Source organism: Caenorhabditis elegans, chromosome III (assembly GCF_000002985.6).
Source record: "Caenorhabditis elegans chromosome III".
Classification (NCBI taxonomy): domain Eukaryota; kingdom Metazoa; phylum Nematoda; class Chromadorea; order Rhabditida; family Rhabditidae; genus Caenorhabditis; species Caenorhabditis elegans.
Window position 1 is genome coordinate 6,118,073 of NC_003281.10, and position 20,491 is coordinate 6,138,563.

Here is a 20,491-nt window from a genome sequence, read left to right on the forward strand (position 1 = left end):
TTCAGTTCTAATAAAGTAATCCGCAAAAGGACTCTACAAAATGATTCTACAAAAAGTTCAGTCTACGATGTGTTATTGTTTTTGCAATTTTCAGATTACTTATTCTCTAGTTCTACTCCCATAATAAATAATGGAATAAATAGAAAAAAAGTAGTGAAAGAGAGGAGAAAAGTGTTGCCGATAATCCTCTCTCCGCCACAGGCGGCAACTTTCTGATGCAGACAGGAACAGAAAATATTGCGATTTTTTCTATTTTAATGTTGACTGTTTTGTCACGCGATTTTTGAGTTTTTGGTTTTGTAAAAGTGTTAGACATTTTATGTTTAAATATGATTATGTCAAAAGTAAGTCATGAGCCTTCAATTTAAAAAAATTCGAAAAATTTACAACACTTTTATCGGTTACTAACAGCGTATATGAATATAAAAAAATTACTTCTAACTTTCCTATTTTTTCAAATCGGCAACACTTGTATCCTATTTTACTCCTATTTTACTTTTTTTAATTCTAAACTCCCCATTTCGCTTCCTTTTCATGATTATCATAATTTTCAGAGTTTCTCACATCAACCAGTTGCATCCACAATTTTCTCGATATTATCTGCAAGGAATCCTCTGGCTAATGTGCTCTCTCCGATCGACGACGGCGACGCCATCCTCGATTTTTACTCATCCATCAACAACAAAATCAAACAAGACAAGAAAAACATCAGAAAATTTCAAAAATTAATAACAATACACATTTATTAATAATCAAAAATTCATTTTCGTTGGCGCCGCGCTTCTCGAATATACGGAGAACGGAGGAGGTGGTGGAGTTACGATGGCGCCTGCCGTCTTACAAAAACCCGGTGTTATCAAGGATCCATCGATTGCTGCATTGTTCAGTAATAAGGATCCAGAGCAGAGATATCAAGATTTAAGAGAAATTGGACATGGATCTTTTGGAGCTGTCTATTTTGTAAGTTTTCTGTTTAAAAAAATTAAATTCAGTTAATTTTCAAAAAATTACTGGTGCGAAATTTTGCCATTTTTGAGTGTGCGTCTTTAAAAAGTTCTGTAATTTCAAAATTCTGTTGTTTTGAATTTTTTATCGACACTTCATAATTTTCGATAGAAAAATGTATATTAATCGAAAAAAATTTAAAAATTAAATTGTTAGAAACCCTGTAAAAATCGATTGAGATTTTACAGCAACGAACATTTGAAATTACAGTACAGACCGGGTACCGTATTTTACCGAATATCGAAAATTTTCCGATTACTTATTTCTTTTCTTTATTTTTGAATAAAATAAATTTGAAATTATTTTCTCATTTTTTGGTTCAGGCGGCTTCAAACTTTCATTAAATGAAATAAAATATATTGTATTAAAATTTTTTTTTTCAGGCATATGACAAAAAAAATGAGCAGACTGTTGCGATTAAAAAGATGAATTTTAGTGGAAAACAGGCTGTCGAAAAATGGAATGATATTCTTAAAGAAGTGTCTTTTCTGAATACAGTTGTTCATCCACATATTGTCGACTACAAGGCTTGTTTTCTTAAGGACACTACATGTTGGGTGAGATTATTTAAAAACAAAAATAGTTTTTCTATAATGCTAAATATATCAAAACGTTTAAGCTAATATTCTCGATTTCAGCTTGTGATGGAGTACTGTATTGGCTCTGCAGCCGATATAGTGGATGTCTTGCGAAAAGGAATGCGAGAAGTCGAAATCGCTGCGATTTGCTCTCAAACTTTGGATGCTCTTCGATATCTTCACTCTCTGAAGCGAATACATCGAGATATTAAAGCTGGAAATATTCTGCTATCTGATCATGCTATTGTTAAACTAGGTAATTATATTAATTTATTTGGTTTTTCAAAACTTCATTGAATAATTATAGCTGATTTCGGATCCGCATCCCTGGTAGATCCGGCTCAAACTTTCATCGGAACGCCGTTTTTCATGGCCCCAGAGGTAATTCTGGCAATGGATGAGGGTCACTACACGGATCGTGCAGATATTTGGTCATTGGGTATCACGTGTATAGAGCTGGGTGAGAAATATTTTAAATTATACTTGATAATTAATTTTATTATTTATAGCCGAACGTCGTCCACCATTGTTCAGTATGAATGCAATGTCTGCCCTCTACCATATTGCTCAAAATGATCCTCCAACTCTTTCTCCAATTGACACTAGCGAACAACCGGAATGGTCGCTGGAATTCGTTCAATTTATAGACAAATGTCTTCGAAAACCAGCAGAAGAGCGAATGTCAGCTGAAGAATGCTTTCGACATCCATTCATTCAACGGTCTCGCCCATCAGACACAATTCAGGAACTCATTCAGAGAACGAAAAATATGGTATTAGAGTTGGATAATTTTCAATACAAAAAGATGAGAAAACTCATGTATTTGGATGAAACAGAAGGAAAAGAAGGAAGTGAAGGAAATGGAGCATCTGATGATTTAGATTTTCATGGAAATGAAGCTAATTCAATTGGAAGAGGTAGTTTTTAAAATTCAAAGTGAAAATATTAATATCTTGGAATAATTTTTATAATATTGCTTTAAACCCTCAGCTTTTTTTTGCAGACTCTATCCCTTAGTTGTTCGTTTTCCATCTATTCTCGTTTTCAGCAGGAGATTCTGCGTCATCTCGAAGTGCTTCTCTTACTTCTTTCCGATCAATGCAGAGTAGTGGAGGAGCTGGTCTTTTAGTGTCCACCAATACGACGGGTGCTATGGATAATGTGCATGGTACTGTACTGTTTTTTTTGTTTTAGGAATGGCTTTATTATTTCCTGCAAAGTTCAAAAATTCCATTTATTTTAGTTTTTCTCTCGAAATTCATCGCGCAACATTGAGAATCTTTCAAAATTTTCAGGATCCTCTGGATACGGTAATGGAAGTAGTTCGACGACGAGCTCCGCACGCCGCCGTCCTCCAATTCCTTCGCAAATGCTCTCTTCTACATCAACGTCTGGTGTTGGAACTATGCCGAGTCATGGATCAGTTGGAGCATCGATTACGGCGATCGCAGTCAATCCAACACCGTCTCCTTCAGAACCTATCCCAACATCACAACCAACATCGAAATCAGAATCATCTTCTATACTCGAAACTGCACACGATGATCCTTTGGACACGTCGATACGTGCTCCAGTGAAAGACTTGCATATGCCGCATCGAGCAGTCAAGGAACGAATAGCCACGTTGCAAAATCACAAATTCGCGACGCTTCGTTCCCAGAGAATAATCAATCAGGAACAAGAAGAATATACGAAAGAGAACAATATGTATGAGCAAATGAGCAAGTACAAGCATCTACGACAAGCACATCACAAAGAGCTCCAACAATTTGAAGAACGATGTGCATTAGATAGAGAGCAACTGCGTGTGAAAATGGATCGAGAACTCGAACAATTGACAACGACATACTCGAAAGAAAAGATGAGAGTGAGGTGTTCACAGAATAATGAACTAGACAAACGGAAAAAAGATATCGAAGATGGGGAGAAAAAGATGAAAAAGACGAAAAATAGTCAAAATCAGCAGCAGATGAAACTGTATTCAGCGCAACAATTGAAAGAATACAAGTATAACAAGGAGGCACAGAAAACAGTGAGAATTCACTTTTATTTGATTTCTGTAAAGAAATTATACGAAATTTAGACTTTATAAATTTTTAAATATGAAAGTTCTGGTCACTTTTTCAGCTGCTTCTCCACTTTTTTCAAAGTTTATTATTTAGTCTTGAATAATTTTTTAAAAAATGTCCTAAACCAAGAATTTTCAGCGATTACGAAGTCTGAACATGCCTCGAAGTACTTATGAGAACGCAATGAAAGAAGTGAAAGCCGATCTGAATCGAGTGAAAGATGCACGGGAAAATGATTTTGACGAGAAGCTTCGTGCAGAACTTGAAGATGAAATTGTAAGGTATCGCAGGCAACAACTCAGTAATCTTCATCAATTGGAAGAACAATTGGATGATGAAGTTAGTTTGGAGAATTTGATTTTAACCAGAAAATAAATTTAAAAGTTTCACTAATACAAGAAAAGTCGATTTTTTGAAAATTGAAAAACGAAACATTTTCCTTTTTTTAATCGAAAATCAACAATTCCCGGTTTTCGAGTTTTCATAAAGTATCTTTAAAAAATTGACCATTTTAATATTTTTTTGAAAGAAGTTTACATATTGTTTTGTTTTTTGTTAAGTTTTTTATCAACATAAACACGATTGGATGTTTAAAAAATTCGGAAAAATCTAAAATTCTAACATTTTTATTTTCCCCTGAAAAAAATCTATAATTTTTTCGATTAACTCCTTGACCAGAAAATCGTTTTTTCAAATTGTGAAATTCATATAACTTTAAAAAAAACTTGAGCCTTTCTTCAAGTATATAGATAAATATGAATTTCTTCCCAAAAATCGTCAACAGTTACTATTCAGTTTATATATTCAGGACGTAAACGTGCAAGAACGCCAAATGGACACGCGTCACGGATTACTGTCAAAGCAGCATGAAATGACGCGCGATTTGGAAATACAGCATCTCAACGAGCTTCACGCGATGAAAAAACGACATTTGGAGACACAACACGAGGCGGAATCGGCAAGTCAAAATGAGTACACACAGAGGCAACAGGATGAATTGAGAAAAAAGCATGCGATGCAGTCAAGACAACAGCCAAGAGATTTAAAGGTATTTTTGAATTGTGGAGAAGATTTGATTTAGTTTATTCCTGAATATTTTCAGATCCAAGAAGCACAAATTCGAAAACAATACCGACAAGTTGTGAAGACTCAGACTCGCCAATTTAAGCTCTACCTTACACAAATGGTGCAAGTAGTTCCAAAAGATGAACAAAAAGAGCTCACGTCTCGACTAAAACAGGATCAAATGCAAAAAGTCGCACTTCTTGCTTCACAATACGAAAGTCAAATCAAAAAAATGGTTCAGGATAAGACAGTGAAGCTCGAGTCGTGGCAAGAAGATGAACAACGGGTTCTTAGTGAGAAGTTGGAGAAAGAATTGGAAGAATTGATTGCTTATCAGAAGAAGACGAGAGCCACATTAGAAGAGCAGATTAAAAAGGTGAGCGGAAATGTATACAACATTCTAACATTTGTGCTGAAAACTTTTTTTTTTGAGTTTTGAAGAAAATTGGAAAACTGAACTAGCTCCACTACTTCAACTAAATTTATATTTTCAGGAACGTACGGCACTCGAAGAACGAATTGGCACACGACGTGCAATGCTTGAACAGAAGATTATTGAAGAACGCGAACAAATGGGAGAAATGCGTCGACTAAAGAAGGAGCAAATCCGTGATCGACACAGTCAAGAACGCCATCGTCTCGAGAATCATTTCGTACGGACGGGCTCGACGAGCAGAAGTTCTGGTGGGATCGCTCCTGGTGTTGGGAATTCAAGCAGTATTCAGATGGCTATGTAGAATGATGTTGTCTCTTAATTCTACTACACTTCGGGTCGTCTACCAATTGTTTTCTTTTTTTGTCGTTTTATACAAAATGTATGCTTGTATGGACAATTAATTGATAGTATCTTCCAAATATCTTCCATCTAATTACGGTTCCAGTTCGTCTTTTTCTATGTTTTTTCTGCACCACCCTCATTCTCTCACTTTCTCCATGTCTTCTCCCTTCTTTTTTAGCTCCCAAAATCCAATTCTTCTGTGATAGATGAAAACCACGGCTAAACCCAATGGGGTACGGTATCCCGATCTCCGGGATACAGTAACCCCGAAAATACGTGCAATACTTCTCAACTATACCCAATTTTTCGTTCCTCACCTTCTCTTCCTAATTTCATTCAGAAACGAAACTTTAATCGGTGCTCTCAACGTTGTTTTCTCTATTTTCTCTAATATTTATAGTCTATTTGATATCTGAACCCCATCATCATATCATATATTCCAATATATCTCCTTCTCTTCTAATTTACTTATAAATATATTATAAAACTTTAATTATTTAGAAAATGCATTAACTTTAAATAACAAGAAAAAAAAAATTACAACTTTTCTGCAGAAAAGTTGTAATTTCTTATTTTTATATTTTAAGTTTTTTTGCAGATGATTTATGTAAAATAATAATTTTGGGTCGGTTTCCATAAATTGGAAATGAAAGAGTTGTTGAAAATGAAGGGAAGGTGAAAAAACATCTATGAGGGGCCCTAATCGTAACACACTGAATTTATGAAAGGGACATTAACAAAAACATGAGAATTTATCAGTTTATAAAAAATATTCTAACACTAAATAAAATTGAATTATAGCTTTCGAACGGGAAGGTTTCAAGATGAAAAATGAGCGGGGGGTTTCAGGGATTTCATATAAAAATTGTATTGAATAATAGAAAAGTAGAAATTTTTGATGGGAATGGGCGCAATTGGTGGGTAATCTTTGTTTTTTTTGTTGACTTGAGAGGAATAACATAAAATATTTAGAAAAATATAAACCAATAGAATATATAATAATTCCTACAACACACAAATCAAGGTATGAAGAATAAAGGTAATGGTAGAGACGGAGAGAATAGGCTACAAAACAAAATTTAAAAGATTTAAAAAAAAACAAAAAAAATCCAAAAAAACTTGTATTCTGAGTTGACTTTTATAAACGACGACTTGTTCATATCTCGGCTACCCAATAGAGAACAAAACACTGAAACTTCTTATTCTTCTTCCAAAAACGGAAAATATCACACACTGGGGGGAGCTGATGGGGGCAGATTTAACAAATAATGACGTCATCATTTATGTTTTGAAGCCGGCGTTGAGCACTGTGTTGACGAAACGGGCGTCTGGAAGAGCTCAGGACGTGTCTGATGTTCAACAACTCCGGGTCCGCCAAGTGGTGGCTGCCAAACTTCAAATCCATGACTGCGAAGCTCGCCGTCAATCATGTCGAGAAGAGTTTGTGGCGTGTCTAAAAATAATTTTTTTTAATTTTAGGTTTGATTTTTTGAACAAAACTTTTTTCTTCGAAAAAACTCAAAAAATAAGCAAAAGGCGAATTTCTACTGTAGTAAATGGTTTTGGTGAACAAATATAATTATTTCTCTCCCAACTCATGAAAATCTAAAAACTTTGATTTTTCATTCTGGTAAATGTAAAGTTTTTCGATAATTCGGCAATCGCTATTTTTTTTTGTTTTTTCCGGCATTTCGAGTGATCATGTAAAATTTTGGTAATTTTTTTTTTGTAATGAAATTTATTTGTTTTTTAATGTTTTTTAATCAACATAAACCAAATTTAGTAAACACATTAATTAAATGATTGATTTTCTGAACTTTATCTTTCCATTTTTCGATTTTCCGGAAAATCGAAAATTTTTTGATTTTTGAAAATTCAAACATTTTTGTTTTTTTTTTCGATGTTTTCTTTGTCAATATACTCACTTGGCTTCAAGAACGCAAAAACTGATCCACCACCACCAGCACCCGTCATTTTTGGATGTATTCCATATCTAGCCAATGTCGTACAAATGAGATCAACTTTTGGATGGCCAACACCCAATGCAATGAGCAATTGATTGTTTATCCGACATAGATCCTGGAAAAATACAAAATATTGAAATAGATTTGAAATTTTTGAGAGAGGTTTGGTGGAAAGTTGAAACTATTGGGAATGGATAGTAAGAAGGGAAGGATGAGTGAATTGTGAGGAGAAATAATAATTTTTATTTATTTATTCATTCAAGTCAATTAAAAATACGGTTAATTTGTTCATTTTTTATTAAAAAATTTTACCGTAATTGTGCCTATCGATGATGTTCCTTTTTTCATTTTTTGGAAAATCTCTTTCAAAATAATAATAAAAAAAATTAGTTTTTCGAATTTCCTATATTTCGAAAATTAGGTTACAACATAAAGTTTTGAAATTTTTGATTAATTTCAAAACATTTTTTTTCGATATTTTGATTTTCCGGAAAGTCGAAAAATCCAAAATTATCCATTGACACACAAATGGTCTACACAAAATTCGCTTTCGTGCTCTGTGAAAATTAGGAATTATGAAAATTAGGAAAAATTAATTTTAAGAGAAAATTTGAAGATCTTATCAATCTCAACATTAAACCTTGAGATTTTTCAATTCGCATAAAAATTTGCAGTGTCAGAATATTGACGTATTATCAAAATATATAAACTGTCATGTGAAACGTGGCTTATTTTTTACTTTGTTTTTTTTTTAAGCTCCTCCCATTTTTAAAATAAACTAATAAATGAAAATTTCAACGAAAGGTCAGGAATGGGAGGAGCTTAAATAAAAAACAAAATAAAAAATAAGCCACGTTTCACATGACAGTTTATATATTTTGATAATACATTTCTAATTTCTCTTCCTGACACTTATTACATTTCAAACTAATTTTTAATGGTTTTCAATATAAATTTTTCAAAAAAAAAACGGAAAATATGTAAGCGATAGCACACAAAGAAGGGGAGCAAAATTAGTTTTTTTTCTTGAAAAGTCGACAATTTTTAGTAAAATAAAAATGGGAAAAGCTTCAAAAATTCGTTCACATGCATGGAAAAACCAAAAAAAAACCTTGAGGAAGGTCATCTGATCACTCACATTAAGCTTGCTGAATGTATCCACATTTTCTCCTTTTTCTGAAGTTGCGGAGATTACAGAAGCCGACGAATTCCTTTTTCCACCGCCAACATACGATGAAAGTGATGATGATCGTACCGATGCTGTTCGTGTTGGCTAAAATTGGGAGAAGCTTCGTTTTTCGAACAACGAAACATATTTGAGCGAACGGAAAACGCCGCATCACGAAACGAGGGAATATCTAATTAATCTAATTATCGAGTTATTTTTGTTTAGAAAAAAACTAAAAAACCAACAAAAAAAAGACAAAAGCGATACTAAAATGGGAGATAAATAAATAAAAATCAATAATATTAAAAAGTTGAAAAGTTATTTTAAAAAAGAATTACCTGAAGGGAGTGATGATCCTGTTCTACCATATTTCCACCAAATGGTCCTAGGCCATTTTCCTGCAAGATGTTAGAATTAAAAAATATTTCAAACAACAGATTTGTTCGTTTATACGGTTTTTTAGCAAAAAATTTTAGAATTTTAACAGAATAACTGGATATATAATTTTTTTACAAACTCAAATTACTTTTAGCGATTTTCGCGCCAATAATATGGTACTGTCTCATACGGTCTCGCGACGACAATTTTTTTGTTAAACGAGAAACGTTGTGCGCCTTTAAAAATAACTTAATTTCAAACTATTTTTGCCGCAAAATTCTCATAGTTTTTCGATAAAAAATATTTATCTCTCAAAAATTTGAGCACATAAATTTTAACAAATCGTAAGAAAAATGATAAAGATTTCGATGAAAATTATGTGGTAAGAAAATTTCGAAATTACAGTACTATTTAAAGGCACAAATCGGTTTTTTAGGGAAATTTCGTGTCGAGACCGGGAAAATTTCGCGTCTGGGTAACAATTCAAGAACTCATAACCTTTTTTATCTTTTTTTAAACTAAAAATCGTTACCTGTACTGTAGATCCAGTATCTCCACCACCATTCTCCTCAAGCAACGGACGATGTAGAATCTTTGCAGCATCAAGTGAAATAGCATCAATTGATCCAAACATTGCATCAACAACTTCTGGGAACTTCTTTAATCGTTCTTTCACTGTTTGTACCATTCTTGCCGTATTCCTTTCAACTTTCGAATTTACAAGAATAACACGAAGATCGGGTAAACTGAAAATTTGAAACTAATTATAGTCAGTTTTTACTGGGAAAAGCTCACTTTTTAAGATGCTCAATTCTGTGTCCCGGCTTGAAGCTGGCAACTCCTCCTGAAATATGAAACAATTAGAATTTTAGTCTTTTAAAAAATTACAGATAAGATGCACACACGTACGCACTCCTCGAACCACACATGCCCTGAGAATATCGAAATTTTTGAGTTCGTTATGAAAAATTGGGATTTTTAAATTTCTAGAACCAATGAAAGAAAAAGGCGGCGGGTATATATTACCCAAGGTAATGGGTTTTTGAAAATAAATTTTCGCGTTATTTTTTAGAGACAGTTTTTAGTAGGAAAATACAAGGAAAAAGCTGGTCAGTCATGAACGAGCAGAAGCACAAGCAAAAAAGAAATGAGAACAGGACAAAAATAGACTTGAAAAGACAACTGGACAATTGAAAAAAGAAAAAGAAGAAGTGATAGTAGAAGAAGAAGAAGAATATAATTACCAAAGCATCCCACGTAACCGAGATGCGTAAAACTCTGATATCCGTAGTCACGATAGTGGCTGCCTGTAAATTCTTGGATGGGAAGGGATCACAGATAGGAGGGATTTTGCTCCGACATCAGCAGCTTCGATTCGAACCATTTCAGAAGTGTTGATTGGATTTATGAGGGCGCGGCGCCCGGGGGTTTGTAGATGGAAGATAATAATCAAGCTATATATGAAGGGTAATTGGGTTACACAGACACAGCACACAGAAAAATTAGGGAACGGATTGGCTGGTTAGGTTTAATATCACAGTGGTGATTAAGGGTGTCGGTTTTTAGATGTTTGTACTAAAATCAAAAAAAATCGAAAATTTCCCTCTTTAGATTTTACGAAAAATAGCTGCAAATTTTGGTAATTGTTCTTTTGTTTAGTATAAATTTATATGTTGTCTTAGGTTATTTTAAAATCAACAGAAATGCAATTTTATAGAATCTTGCAATTTTAAAATGAAAAACCATTTAAAAAAAGACACCCTTGTTGGCGATGGATATAATCTTATCGTCAAATTTGTGGGAAATCACTTAAAAAATTTTAAATTCAAAGTGTTTTTCTATATTTTTTAACTGTAAAAATATAATCATCAAGAATTACTTTTTCTGTTGTGACAAATCGAACAATTTTTAAGAAACGAATTTGAGATCAAATGGATCGATTACAAATCATACTTAGAAATTAAAGAAATCAAAATCTAATTAATTTTCAATTCATTAATATTTGAGAGAGGCATCATGCGTGTATTGTCAACTATTTCTACATTAGAAGAATCAGAGCAATGGTTAAGCAGGTTGATATACAATTTTTCGACATTTACATATTTTTCTCGTGTTTTCTTAGAAAGAAAAATCAAAAAATAATAAGAAATGAAGAATCACACACCCGGGCACCCGCCGCCGCACACACTTTTTTGAGAATAGGAATAAAAAATGGTAGAAGTTTTTGTGGAAATCAATAAAACCCGTTTAAAGAATAAACATACCAAAAGTGCAGACAGCCGCGTCTAAACCCGATGCACGTCCGTGAATAAGAGATTCGGCGGCAGTTGCCCACTTTCGAATAATGTCCAAATGATCTTCTTCCCATGTTAAATTGCCTTGCTCGTCGGCCTGCAAATTTTCGAATAATTTTAAGATTTTTCAAAGATAATAGTGCTCATTTTCATTAAATTGCATTATTTAAGAAATTAAAATTGTATTTTATTAGATTTTTGGCCCAGAAAGGATATTTTCACTTTTTCTCGTTTTTTTTCAGTGGTAATCGAGAACTTGACAAAAAAAAAATTTTTTAAGTATATGTTGACTAGAAAAAATAAAATTTTCATTTAACAAAAAAAGAGAAAAATTTAAGGCAACTTTTCGAGAAATCAAGAATTTTACGAAAAAATTTAAAAAAAAATAAAATGTACAATTCTCCGAATTTTTTTGTTGTCAATTTCTGTCTATGATTCTCTAGGTTCAAAATTTTTATTCGAATTCAGAAAACTTTAAAAAAACATCTTATTTAATTTTTAATAAATTTTAACTCGTTTTTTGTTAGAATAATAACTTACGACAATACTTGGTGGTGGAATGAGACCAGCAGTTTGAAGAAGTGATGTAGCGATGCATACACAATATGCTCCAGATGATCCTAATCCAACACAGCTTGGAAGCTTGAATCGGACTGTGGCCTTGACTGCGAGCAAATCTCTGAAGAAATTTAGGAGTTTTGGTTAGCCGGGAAGATTGAATTTTTGAAAATTTTAAATAAGAAAACATTTCTAAAAGATAGATAGAGACTATGATACATGCGAAATAGAATCACAATCACAACATCCATTTTCAAATATAAAATTTCAAGAAAAACACACTGTTGAACAGCTGGACTATCGGCTCTCAGGTTTCCAGGCAACAATGGTGTTGGTGTCGATGTTGGAGTTGGTGTGCTCGTTGGGAACACTGGTGGAGCAGTCGATTGAGCTCCTGGTGATGGTAGTGGAGTCAGCGGTGGTACCGGAAGGCTCAACGCAATCTCGGCCTCAGATTTTTCAGGCTGCGCAGAAGTGGCTCCGATCACTGAGAGATTTGTTCGATGAAGACCTTCGGGTAGTGGTGGAGCAGGAAGACCACGAGCCAGACGTGAGAGTCCACTGCAAAACGAATGAGCACACACGTCACTAACAGGGATTTGGATATGTGAAGGGAGGGGAAATGGGGAATATTCACAACATTTCAAATTTCTAATCAAAAATGTGTTAGTTTTCAATTCAAAATATATGAAACGGGAAAATCAAAGAAATATTAAATTTTATGTTTTTTGCAAATCGATCGGATATTTATGTTGCAACTGCCATAATAACTAAGAGACACCATACATTAAGCATATTCTATGTACTATTTTCTTTTAAAAATCTATGCAGAATTTTTAAATTAAACCAACCTCTTGCGATGTGCAACTCCGAGCAACAAATACCAAAATGCGAGAATTGCGAGATGTTGAACACCACACTGATCCTCACACGAACCCGACAATTTTCTGGCGATCGGTACCAGAATCTCAAGTGATGGTGGTTGATCTTCCTCGATCGGATATTCTGCGGCAAGACGATCCGCCGCTTTCAACAAATCTTTCAGCATCCATGTCTTTTCGACGCCAAGGTCTGGAAGACTCAAATAAATGCGTCCGTCTGCCGATGTGTACAGCGAAACGTAGGTGCGAAGATCAATCGATCCGGCGATTGCGGTCTGTAAAACAAAATTATACTTTTATGGTATTTTGAAACTTAGTTTTTTTTTCGAAAAGACGTGAAATTTTGCGCCAACAATACGGTATGCGGTCTCGACACTACAATTCTTTTCATACCATCCAAAAGGTGTGCTCCTTTAAAAATTACCGTAATTTTAAACATTTTTTGCTGCTTTTTGATTTTTTTAACATAGTTTTTTCTAACAATTTGTCAAAATGTAAGTGATTTTTCGAAAAGCGAAGAAAACCTGTTTATTAAAAAAAACTACAGTATCAAAATACATGAAGTTTAAGAAATTTTTTAGAGAAAACTAATTTAAAAAAACTGAAGAAAAACTCCACAGAAACAACAGTTGGAAATTACAGTAATCTTTAAAGACACAATTTCGCATAAACCTGGAATTTGTTGTATCGGTACCGTATTTTTAGCGCAAAAATCGTAAAATTTCGTGCCAATAACTAATAAAAATTTTATTTTTCAAAAAACTATAATGACTCACCCTTCCATACACGACGGCGTGCTCTCCGAACAAAATAATTTTTCCGGGAGCCGAAACGAACAGTCCACCATGTTGTGATGTCGTGTTCCGATGCATCGGACTCGCGGTAGCCGACACCGACGAGCCGGCGCGAGATGTGCTTCCCGACGGTGAGTCCAGGGCTGAAAAATTGAATTTTTGAAGATTTATTTTATAGATTATTCTTTTGGCAATTTCAAAAAAACATTCAATACTACGGCGTTTAGCAAAGGATTTTATAAAAGTTGCAACAACCATCGAATCAAACGATTGAAAGAAGGGGGTGCGAAATACAGCGAAATACGCAAACATTTCACTTTTTGAATGAACAAATTGATGGTGGACAAACAGTTGTCGCCGCCGCTCTTAACCCTCCCGAATGACGTCAATTCTATCGGTTACCGTTTGAGGTCAATTTCTCTTTTAAAATATTGTGTGAAAACGACTAGAGATTAGTATGAAACCCCGGGGCCTGCAAAAAAGTTGTAGAAAAATACAGACGGGCGGAAAAAGAAGAAGATTCCCTCTTTTCCACCCAATTTCTTTGCCTATTCTCGGCGACTGCTTATCGCAAAGAAAAAAGAGCGATTAGAAGGGAAGAACAAGAGGTCGAGGAAACGCAGAGAAGACGTCCGAACACAAATAGATTCAAAAAATAAAGAAAAAGATACAAATCTTTCATTTTATTTCATTTCAATGGTTACAACAACTTTTTCGCTTAGATTATGATCTTCACCTCCGTGGAGTGAGAAGAAGATAGAGATCGAAACACAAATAATAGCGCATCATCTTTAATAATCTGTTGCAAACTAGTGGATAATGAGGGTATGAAAGGATTAAAAGTTTTTGGCAACATTTTACGATCAATAGAATTCTTTGTGTCCGGTGTAACAAAAATAGGGAAATATGAATGAATAGTCAACACTTGAAGAGAAAGAATGACTCAGCGCCACTGGGTGGTACCATTGGTAAAAAAAAACGATGAATCAAGCACTTGCGAAATTGGAACAACCGGAACTAAATAAAGAAGCAAGTTGAACTGTGTGAGGATTTTTATACGTTTTGGCTTAGAGCCACCGGTTAACCATATTTTATACTGTGAATGATCACAATTTAAACATTTTCAAACTAAACACACAAGACGATCAATGAACATGCGTCACAAACACTTACAGTCCTTGCTTGGCAGTTGTTCTGTGCTTTCCTTGGACGTCACAGATAACTCAGTTGATTCCACGGATTCCTGAAGTTCGAGAGGCTCCACAACAGAAACTTCTTGCTTGATCAATTTTGGTTTATCATGTACGATCACCGGTAGCTCGATCTCTTGTTCTGATGGTATCTCCACTTTGAGACTGGTATCCCTGCTCTCACGAGTCTCTGTCACAGATACCTCTCGACGAATGACCATCTCTTTTCCGTTGGCATCCAAAGATCTCACGAGCTCACCACAAACTGTGACCACTTTTTCGTGCTCTTCTGGAGCAGCCACTGGCATATCTACAATCACAAAGACAAAGAACATATGGCGAATACGAGTTCACGAAGACAAAAACTTAGAAATGTGAAAAAACGTTCGAAGATATCCGTGAATACAATATCTTTCTAGTTTTTAAGCAAAGTTTCATGCCAAAAATGAAAATATAGAATTTTGTAAAGACTTCGTTTTAAAAGAAAATGGTCAAAAAACGTTGAAGAAGGAGAAAAAGAGAAGAAGAAGATAACTCTTCATGTGAAAAAAGGGGGAGAAAAGTATGTGTGTGCTCCTCAACGTCGTCGGTGTGTGCTCTTTCTGTATGCCGCGCAGCGCTTTGAATATGCACAAAATCGCATTTTTTCGGTGTATTGAGCGTCCCCGTGTGTGTGTGTGTGTGTGTGTGTGTGTGTGTGTGTGTGTGTGTGTGTGTGTGTGTGTGTGTGTGTGTGTGTGTGTGTGTGTGTGTGTGTGTGTGTGTGTGTGTGTGTGTGTGTGTGTGTGTGTGTGTGTGTGTGTGTGTGTGTGTGTGTGTGTGTGTGTGCGTGTGTGTATGTGTGTGGAGAAGCATAAGAGAGAAAAGGGACGTGGAAAAACTGGTGAAATTCCTTTGAAGAAGATGACGTCGTCGCAGAAAAGTAGGTTGAAGCGGACGCACAAAAAAGGGAATAAGAATGAAAAAAAAAGAAAGAAGACGAGTAGATAAGGTTGAATTTCGGGGTGCACCGGACGGCGGCGCCGTCGTCGGCCACGGAAGGAGAGGGATATTGGAAATTGCGCGGAACAAGACGACGTAGGCGAGTAGAAGGATGTGAATGAGGAGGAGGTAATCGAAAATGAGAGGTAAGTGTCTATAGTCTTATGGGTGGGTGGTTGAATCACCACGTCACTTAATACCAGAAAGTACAGTACCTCGCGTTTTAAGACCAAATTTCAAGAGACTACTGTACTTTTTGAAAAAGACCATCTAAATTTCGAAATTGGAAACCGAAAAAACGAACACTGCTCTGCAAACTCTAGCCAACGGGGAGTTTTCTCTATTTAGTTGTAGAGCGGAAAGACAGAGGTTAATGCGAAAGATCCACAAAACTGCCTCTCGTCGTTCACAACATAGGTACATTTGAAAAGTATTTATACAAGTCTCATTTTTTCACTATCTCTGCTGCGAACATGTTTGTCTCGGAGACCCCAAATGCGGTTATCAGGACTGCTGCATTTGAAATTTGCCATTTAGTGACGCAATTCCAATCAAATGCTTGCGTAAGAGCAGAGGTAGAGGCATCAGGGAGTGAAGATGAAGACGAAGTGCATGAAGAATCTCTAGAAGAAACATGTGGAATGTGGAAGAAGTGTGATAAAATTGGGTAATCAAGTTGAGGGTTCTGAAGAAAACGACGAATTTATTTCAGATGCTGCGATAGAATGAAAATCAGAGAATGGCAAGTGAGTAGTCAGTATTCTTGGAACAACAAACAAAAGCTTTCGGTTATGATGAGCAGTTTCAGCTGTCTGGTGTGAGCAGGAATCTGCTGAATCCCCGAGAGACAAAAGAATAGCTCATCTTTTGGGGCGAGAGCATTTCTATAAAAACTCTATTTTTTCAACAAAATTTTTTTTTTGTTTTCTACGAAAAAAATAAAATATAGAGAGATGAGGATGACGATGGAAATGGATACATCCTGTGAGAAAATGGAAGAGGTCTCATGAACTCACCGGCAGAAAGGGAGATAGAGAGAGAAAAAGGAAGAAAAGTGAACTCTAAAAGATCAAATTGAGCAAATCTTTTGAAATCAATGAGGAAACAAAATATTTGCAAGAGAAAACTTTTTTATTGCTAATTCATTCAACAGAATGTCATATCTAGTAAATTGTTACTCCGCTTCAAGACCTTTAAAAAATGGCAAAACGGTGATTATCTAGATGTTCCGAGCTTCAATGTTTTTTCTCAAAAGCCTAATCACAGTAGACCATGGAGAAATGGAGAAAAACCTCGAAAAATTGAGAAAAGAACCGAATAAAACTCGGGGGCGTTTTTTGGTCATTTTCCCGTGGTTGGACTGCTCCGAGCCAAGATGAGCCTCCATTTTCTTCTTATTCCGGCGTTTTTGAAGCTCCTCGGTCTCTCCCTACCAAATAAGTCAATCCGAAATTGTTTTCCTCTCTTTTCCTTGCGCTTCTCGTCTTCCTTCCCATCGTTTACCTACTTTTTCCTGCCCCCATAAGATATTTCACATCATTTCACGATGCACGCTGCCGCCGTAGACCTGCAGTCGCGGGGAGCGCGCACCCGAAAAAAAAACGATTAGGGTCCCGGAGAGAAACTGGGGGGAGGCGACCGACCGGAGGAAGGGACCAGATTAGGGGCGGGAAACGAGCGACGAAAGACGAAGCACACGAAGAAGCAAGAAAGGGGAGCGAGAATACGAAAAGTGAAGAAAAAGAGCCTGTTGTGTTTCTTCTTCTTCCTCAGCTGCAGTTTCTTCTTCGGTGAAGCAAAAGTAGAATATGGAGCTCTAGGACGTCAACGTATTCTTCGTGTCTTCGAAGCTGCACACGGCAAAAAGATGAACCTAATTTGGGGAGACCCATGGAGCAAAAGGAGCAGAAGATGAGCACACAACGTGCTTTTGTAGAAGGTCATTGTAGAGTAAAAATTCATTCGAACTGACAGTTAAACTGGTAATAGGTTGGAATAGCTGGTTAAACCTATAAAAATCTAAATAATTCAATTCGAAAAATTCTGTTCTAAAATGGTTCAATTTTTGATCAAACTAGAACGAGGGGGGGATTACTGTATTTCATTAGTATGGTTTTCCGCGTTTTACTTACTTTCTCTTCTAAAATACGGAAGTCTACTATTTTCACAGAAAATCGTTCTTTGATTCAAAATTTCTTTTAATTCAAAAAACAGAGAAATTTTCCAAACTTTTTAAAAATTGGCAAGTGGTGAAAAACTTTTTTTTTCAAAAATATTTTTTTCATGTTTTTTTCTCATTTTTCATTTTTTTCACAAAACTGTTTCAAAAAAATGCTCACCTTGATCACCTCCTATGACGACCATCTGATGAACTCCACTTTACGCCGTCTTCTCCTTTTCTTCGTCGTCTTCGTCTCCACTCGATTCGTTATCACTCACCGCCGAGTGATGAAAAGTGTCGTCTTCAGTGATGAAGGTGACGTGGTGGTGGGCCGCAGTGTCTGCAAGATGTATAAAAAAATTAAATTTGAATGAAACGATGAGAATGAATGAATAAATGTTCGTAGAAGACACGAAAAAATGACGATTTTGAATAAGAAAGAAATGATGATGAGTGTATGAATGGGGGTGGAAAAAACGACGGGAAACAACCTAATTATATTTGAAAAGAAATTGAAGCGAATTTGTCAAACAAAATGCAAAAAAAACCAATGAAAATGTGTCAGAAGGGAATCAAATTGGTAATAATAAAGTGACAACTGTATTCACCAACTTTAATGAAATTTTTTTGTAATTAGTTTTTTAAAAGTTATTTTCAAATATGGTATTTTTGACAATTTTTAAAATTTTCGCAGATTTCAAGCAAAAAAAAATCTTTTAGACACAATTTTTGTCTCTACTAAGTTTTGAAAATTTTACTTTCTGATCGAACCATTAATCGGTTGGAATGTGTTCATTTTCTGAGATCTGTCTGAATCCAAAGTTTAGAAGCAACAAAATGTGATGGTGATCATCATCATCATCACCACGAGAGAGAGTGGTTGATGATATGTGGTGGGCGGGAGGAGAGAAAAGATAAAGAGATATTGAGCATTTCTTTTTTTTTGTTGTCTGTTCAAGAATACTAGATATATTGGGGGAAGACGTAGATCATGACAGAGACCAATAAATAAAACACCTGTCTCTAACACATACACAGCGTTTAGCGTTTTTAGCCGATTTTTCAGCTATCGAGCAAGGATTCTTGGTGAAGCAAAAAATGCATTGGAAACAATTGTTACCTACGAGGATTTATTGGTGATGGTCTGAACACGCGATTCGGAATAGGAAACGACGATCCGAATTAGGATGGGACAAGTATAAATGACAGGGATGAAGAAAACGGTAATGCGATTTGGCGGAGCAATTGAAAAATTGGAAGCACTGAACGGAAGAGAAAAATATATGATCATTAGAATATTGGGAACAACGTGTGAAGGGCAACGATTTCCGTTGTTTAAAAATTTGCAAAGTTTCGGAAGGGTAATCAAATTTCGCTCATATAAGTGCACGATATATGTACATCATAGTTTACAAATTTTATTTTTGCACAAATATGTTTATAAAAAGTAAAATAGGAAGAAGGGATCCACAATGGGCATTACTGCAGAGTTTTCCTTGTGCATGTAAACTTGGGCACACGACGACGAAGGGGCGACGCATACACGCGCGGCAAATTGTGCAATCAAAACTTTGGCGGCGCCAAGTGCACATCTCTCTCTCTTTCTTTCTTTCTTTCTCTCTCCCTATCCTTCTTTTCGTTTTTCTCTCTGCATTCATCCTTCAGACGTGTATGCGAGTGTGTGGGGCTCCAGGAGCCCTTTCCGGCCGCTTCTTTCCTCAGTCGGGAGGGTCCCTGTGACGTCACACAGTTAGTGTAGAGGACTCTGACTGGGCATAAGAGAAACAGAGAACAAATAGAATAAGAAAAAAGAATGAGGAGAAGGGCACTCCTTCTTTGCACCAAAAACTTTTTTGTCTCTGCTCTTCTACGAAAAATGGAGAAAAAGTCCTCTTTTTCGACCTTTCCTTAATCCTCATTATTTAATTTCTTGCGCCCAGTTTCATTTAAGAAGACAAAAAGAGCAATGCAAGGAAAAGAGAAGATAATGTAGAACAGGAAGTAACTTTTATAGGATATTGACAAAGATGTACAGGTTTGTGAAGGAAAACGTAAGGAAAATACGAAAAATTATCTGAGCAAACCGCTTCTTCGGATTTTTTAAGCATCTTCGTGTTCGAAGTACTCAAGACAAGAACTTCTAGGTTTTTGTAGCTTCTCAGACAAGAAAAGTATTCACACATCTTATCGCTTTTCAGAATTTAGTTGTGTTTAAACTACCTAAAAGAGGACGAGGATTCGTTTGTTGAGCATCAACTACTGGACAAATCCGATTTGCATTTAGACAACAAGAAAACAACAGACGACGAAGAACTTAACGTTTTGAAAGGAGCACAGATTTGTAGTTGGGAAGAACGCCGGAAATGTCTACACTCTGATACATGACGGAATCTATGTAATAGGTTTTACGTTGAGTTTTTCAATCCCAAGATGGTCAAATACAGAGTATAATTTTAAAAATCCAGGTAGGATTAGTGCGTGCGAAAGAGAGTGCCAACGGAAAAAAGTGTGGGGACCACGGGCAACAGAAAGTGGAAGGGGGGGGGGGGGGGTAAAGTTCGAGTTGCCAAGTGGCGAAAAGCATCGTGGTGCTCCCGTGTTGTGGAGGAGCAGAGAGACAAGAAGAC

General features: G+C 35.7%; 2 protein-coding genes across 20 annotated transcripts; one reads left to right on the forward strand and one right to left on the reverse strand.

Moving 5' to 3' along the window:
- Positions 1 to 547: 547 nt before the first annotated feature.
- Positions 548 to 5,995, forward strand: kin-18 (Serine/threonine-protein kinase SULU). 2 transcript variants are annotated; one of them, NM_001379744.1, is made up of 11 exons: positions 548 to 960; positions 1,389 to 1,562; positions 1,644 to 1,839; positions 1,891 to 2,043; positions 2,093 to 2,500; positions 2,635 to 2,751; positions 2,879 to 3,615; positions 3,791 to 3,991; positions 4,461 to 4,700; positions 4,755 to 5,093; positions 5,212 to 5,995. In NM_001379744.1, the coding sequence occupies exons 1-11, from the start codon at positions 823 to 825 to the stop codon at positions 5,452 to 5,454; spliced, it is 2,946 nt and encodes a 981-aa protein (NP_001367437.1). In that variant the 5' UTR covers positions 548 to 822; the 3' UTR covers positions 5,455 to 5,995. The 2 variants fall into 2 exon arrangements, with proteins under 2 accessions (NP_001367437.1, NP_001022767.1); NM_001027596.5 differs by having other exon boundaries at positions 555 to 960; positions 2,632 to 2,751; positions 5,212 to 5,993.
- mvk-1 (GHMP kinase C-terminal domain-containing protein) lies at positions 5,951 to 18,204 on the reverse strand (the record flags this gene model as incomplete). 18 transcript variants are annotated; one of them, NM_001404151.1, is made up of 14 exons in its annotated part: positions 6,005 to 6,948; positions 7,421 to 7,574; positions 8,598 to 8,732; positions 8,966 to 9,025; positions 9,538 to 9,751; positions 9,801 to 9,849; positions 10,250 to 10,312; positions 11,270 to 11,396; positions 11,840 to 11,978; positions 12,140 to 12,418; positions 12,709 to 13,013; positions 13,515 to 13,675; positions 14,706 to 15,032; positions 18,043 to 18,067. In NM_001404151.1, the coding sequence occupies 14 exons, from the start codon at positions 18,065 to 18,067 to the stop codon at positions 6,773 to 6,775; spliced, it is 2,214 nt and encodes a 737-aa protein (NP_001391146.1). The 18 variants fall into 18 exon arrangements, with proteins under 18 accessions (NP_001022866.1, NP_001391146.1, NP_001022867.1 ...); NM_001404150.1 differs by lacking the exon at positions 10,250 to 10,312 and having other exon boundaries at positions 6,087 to 6,948; NM_001404154.1 differs by lacking the exon at positions 18,043 to 18,067 and having other exon boundaries at positions 6,090 to 6,948; positions 14,706 to 15,030.
- Positions 18,205 to 20,491: the final 2,287 nt, after the last annotated feature.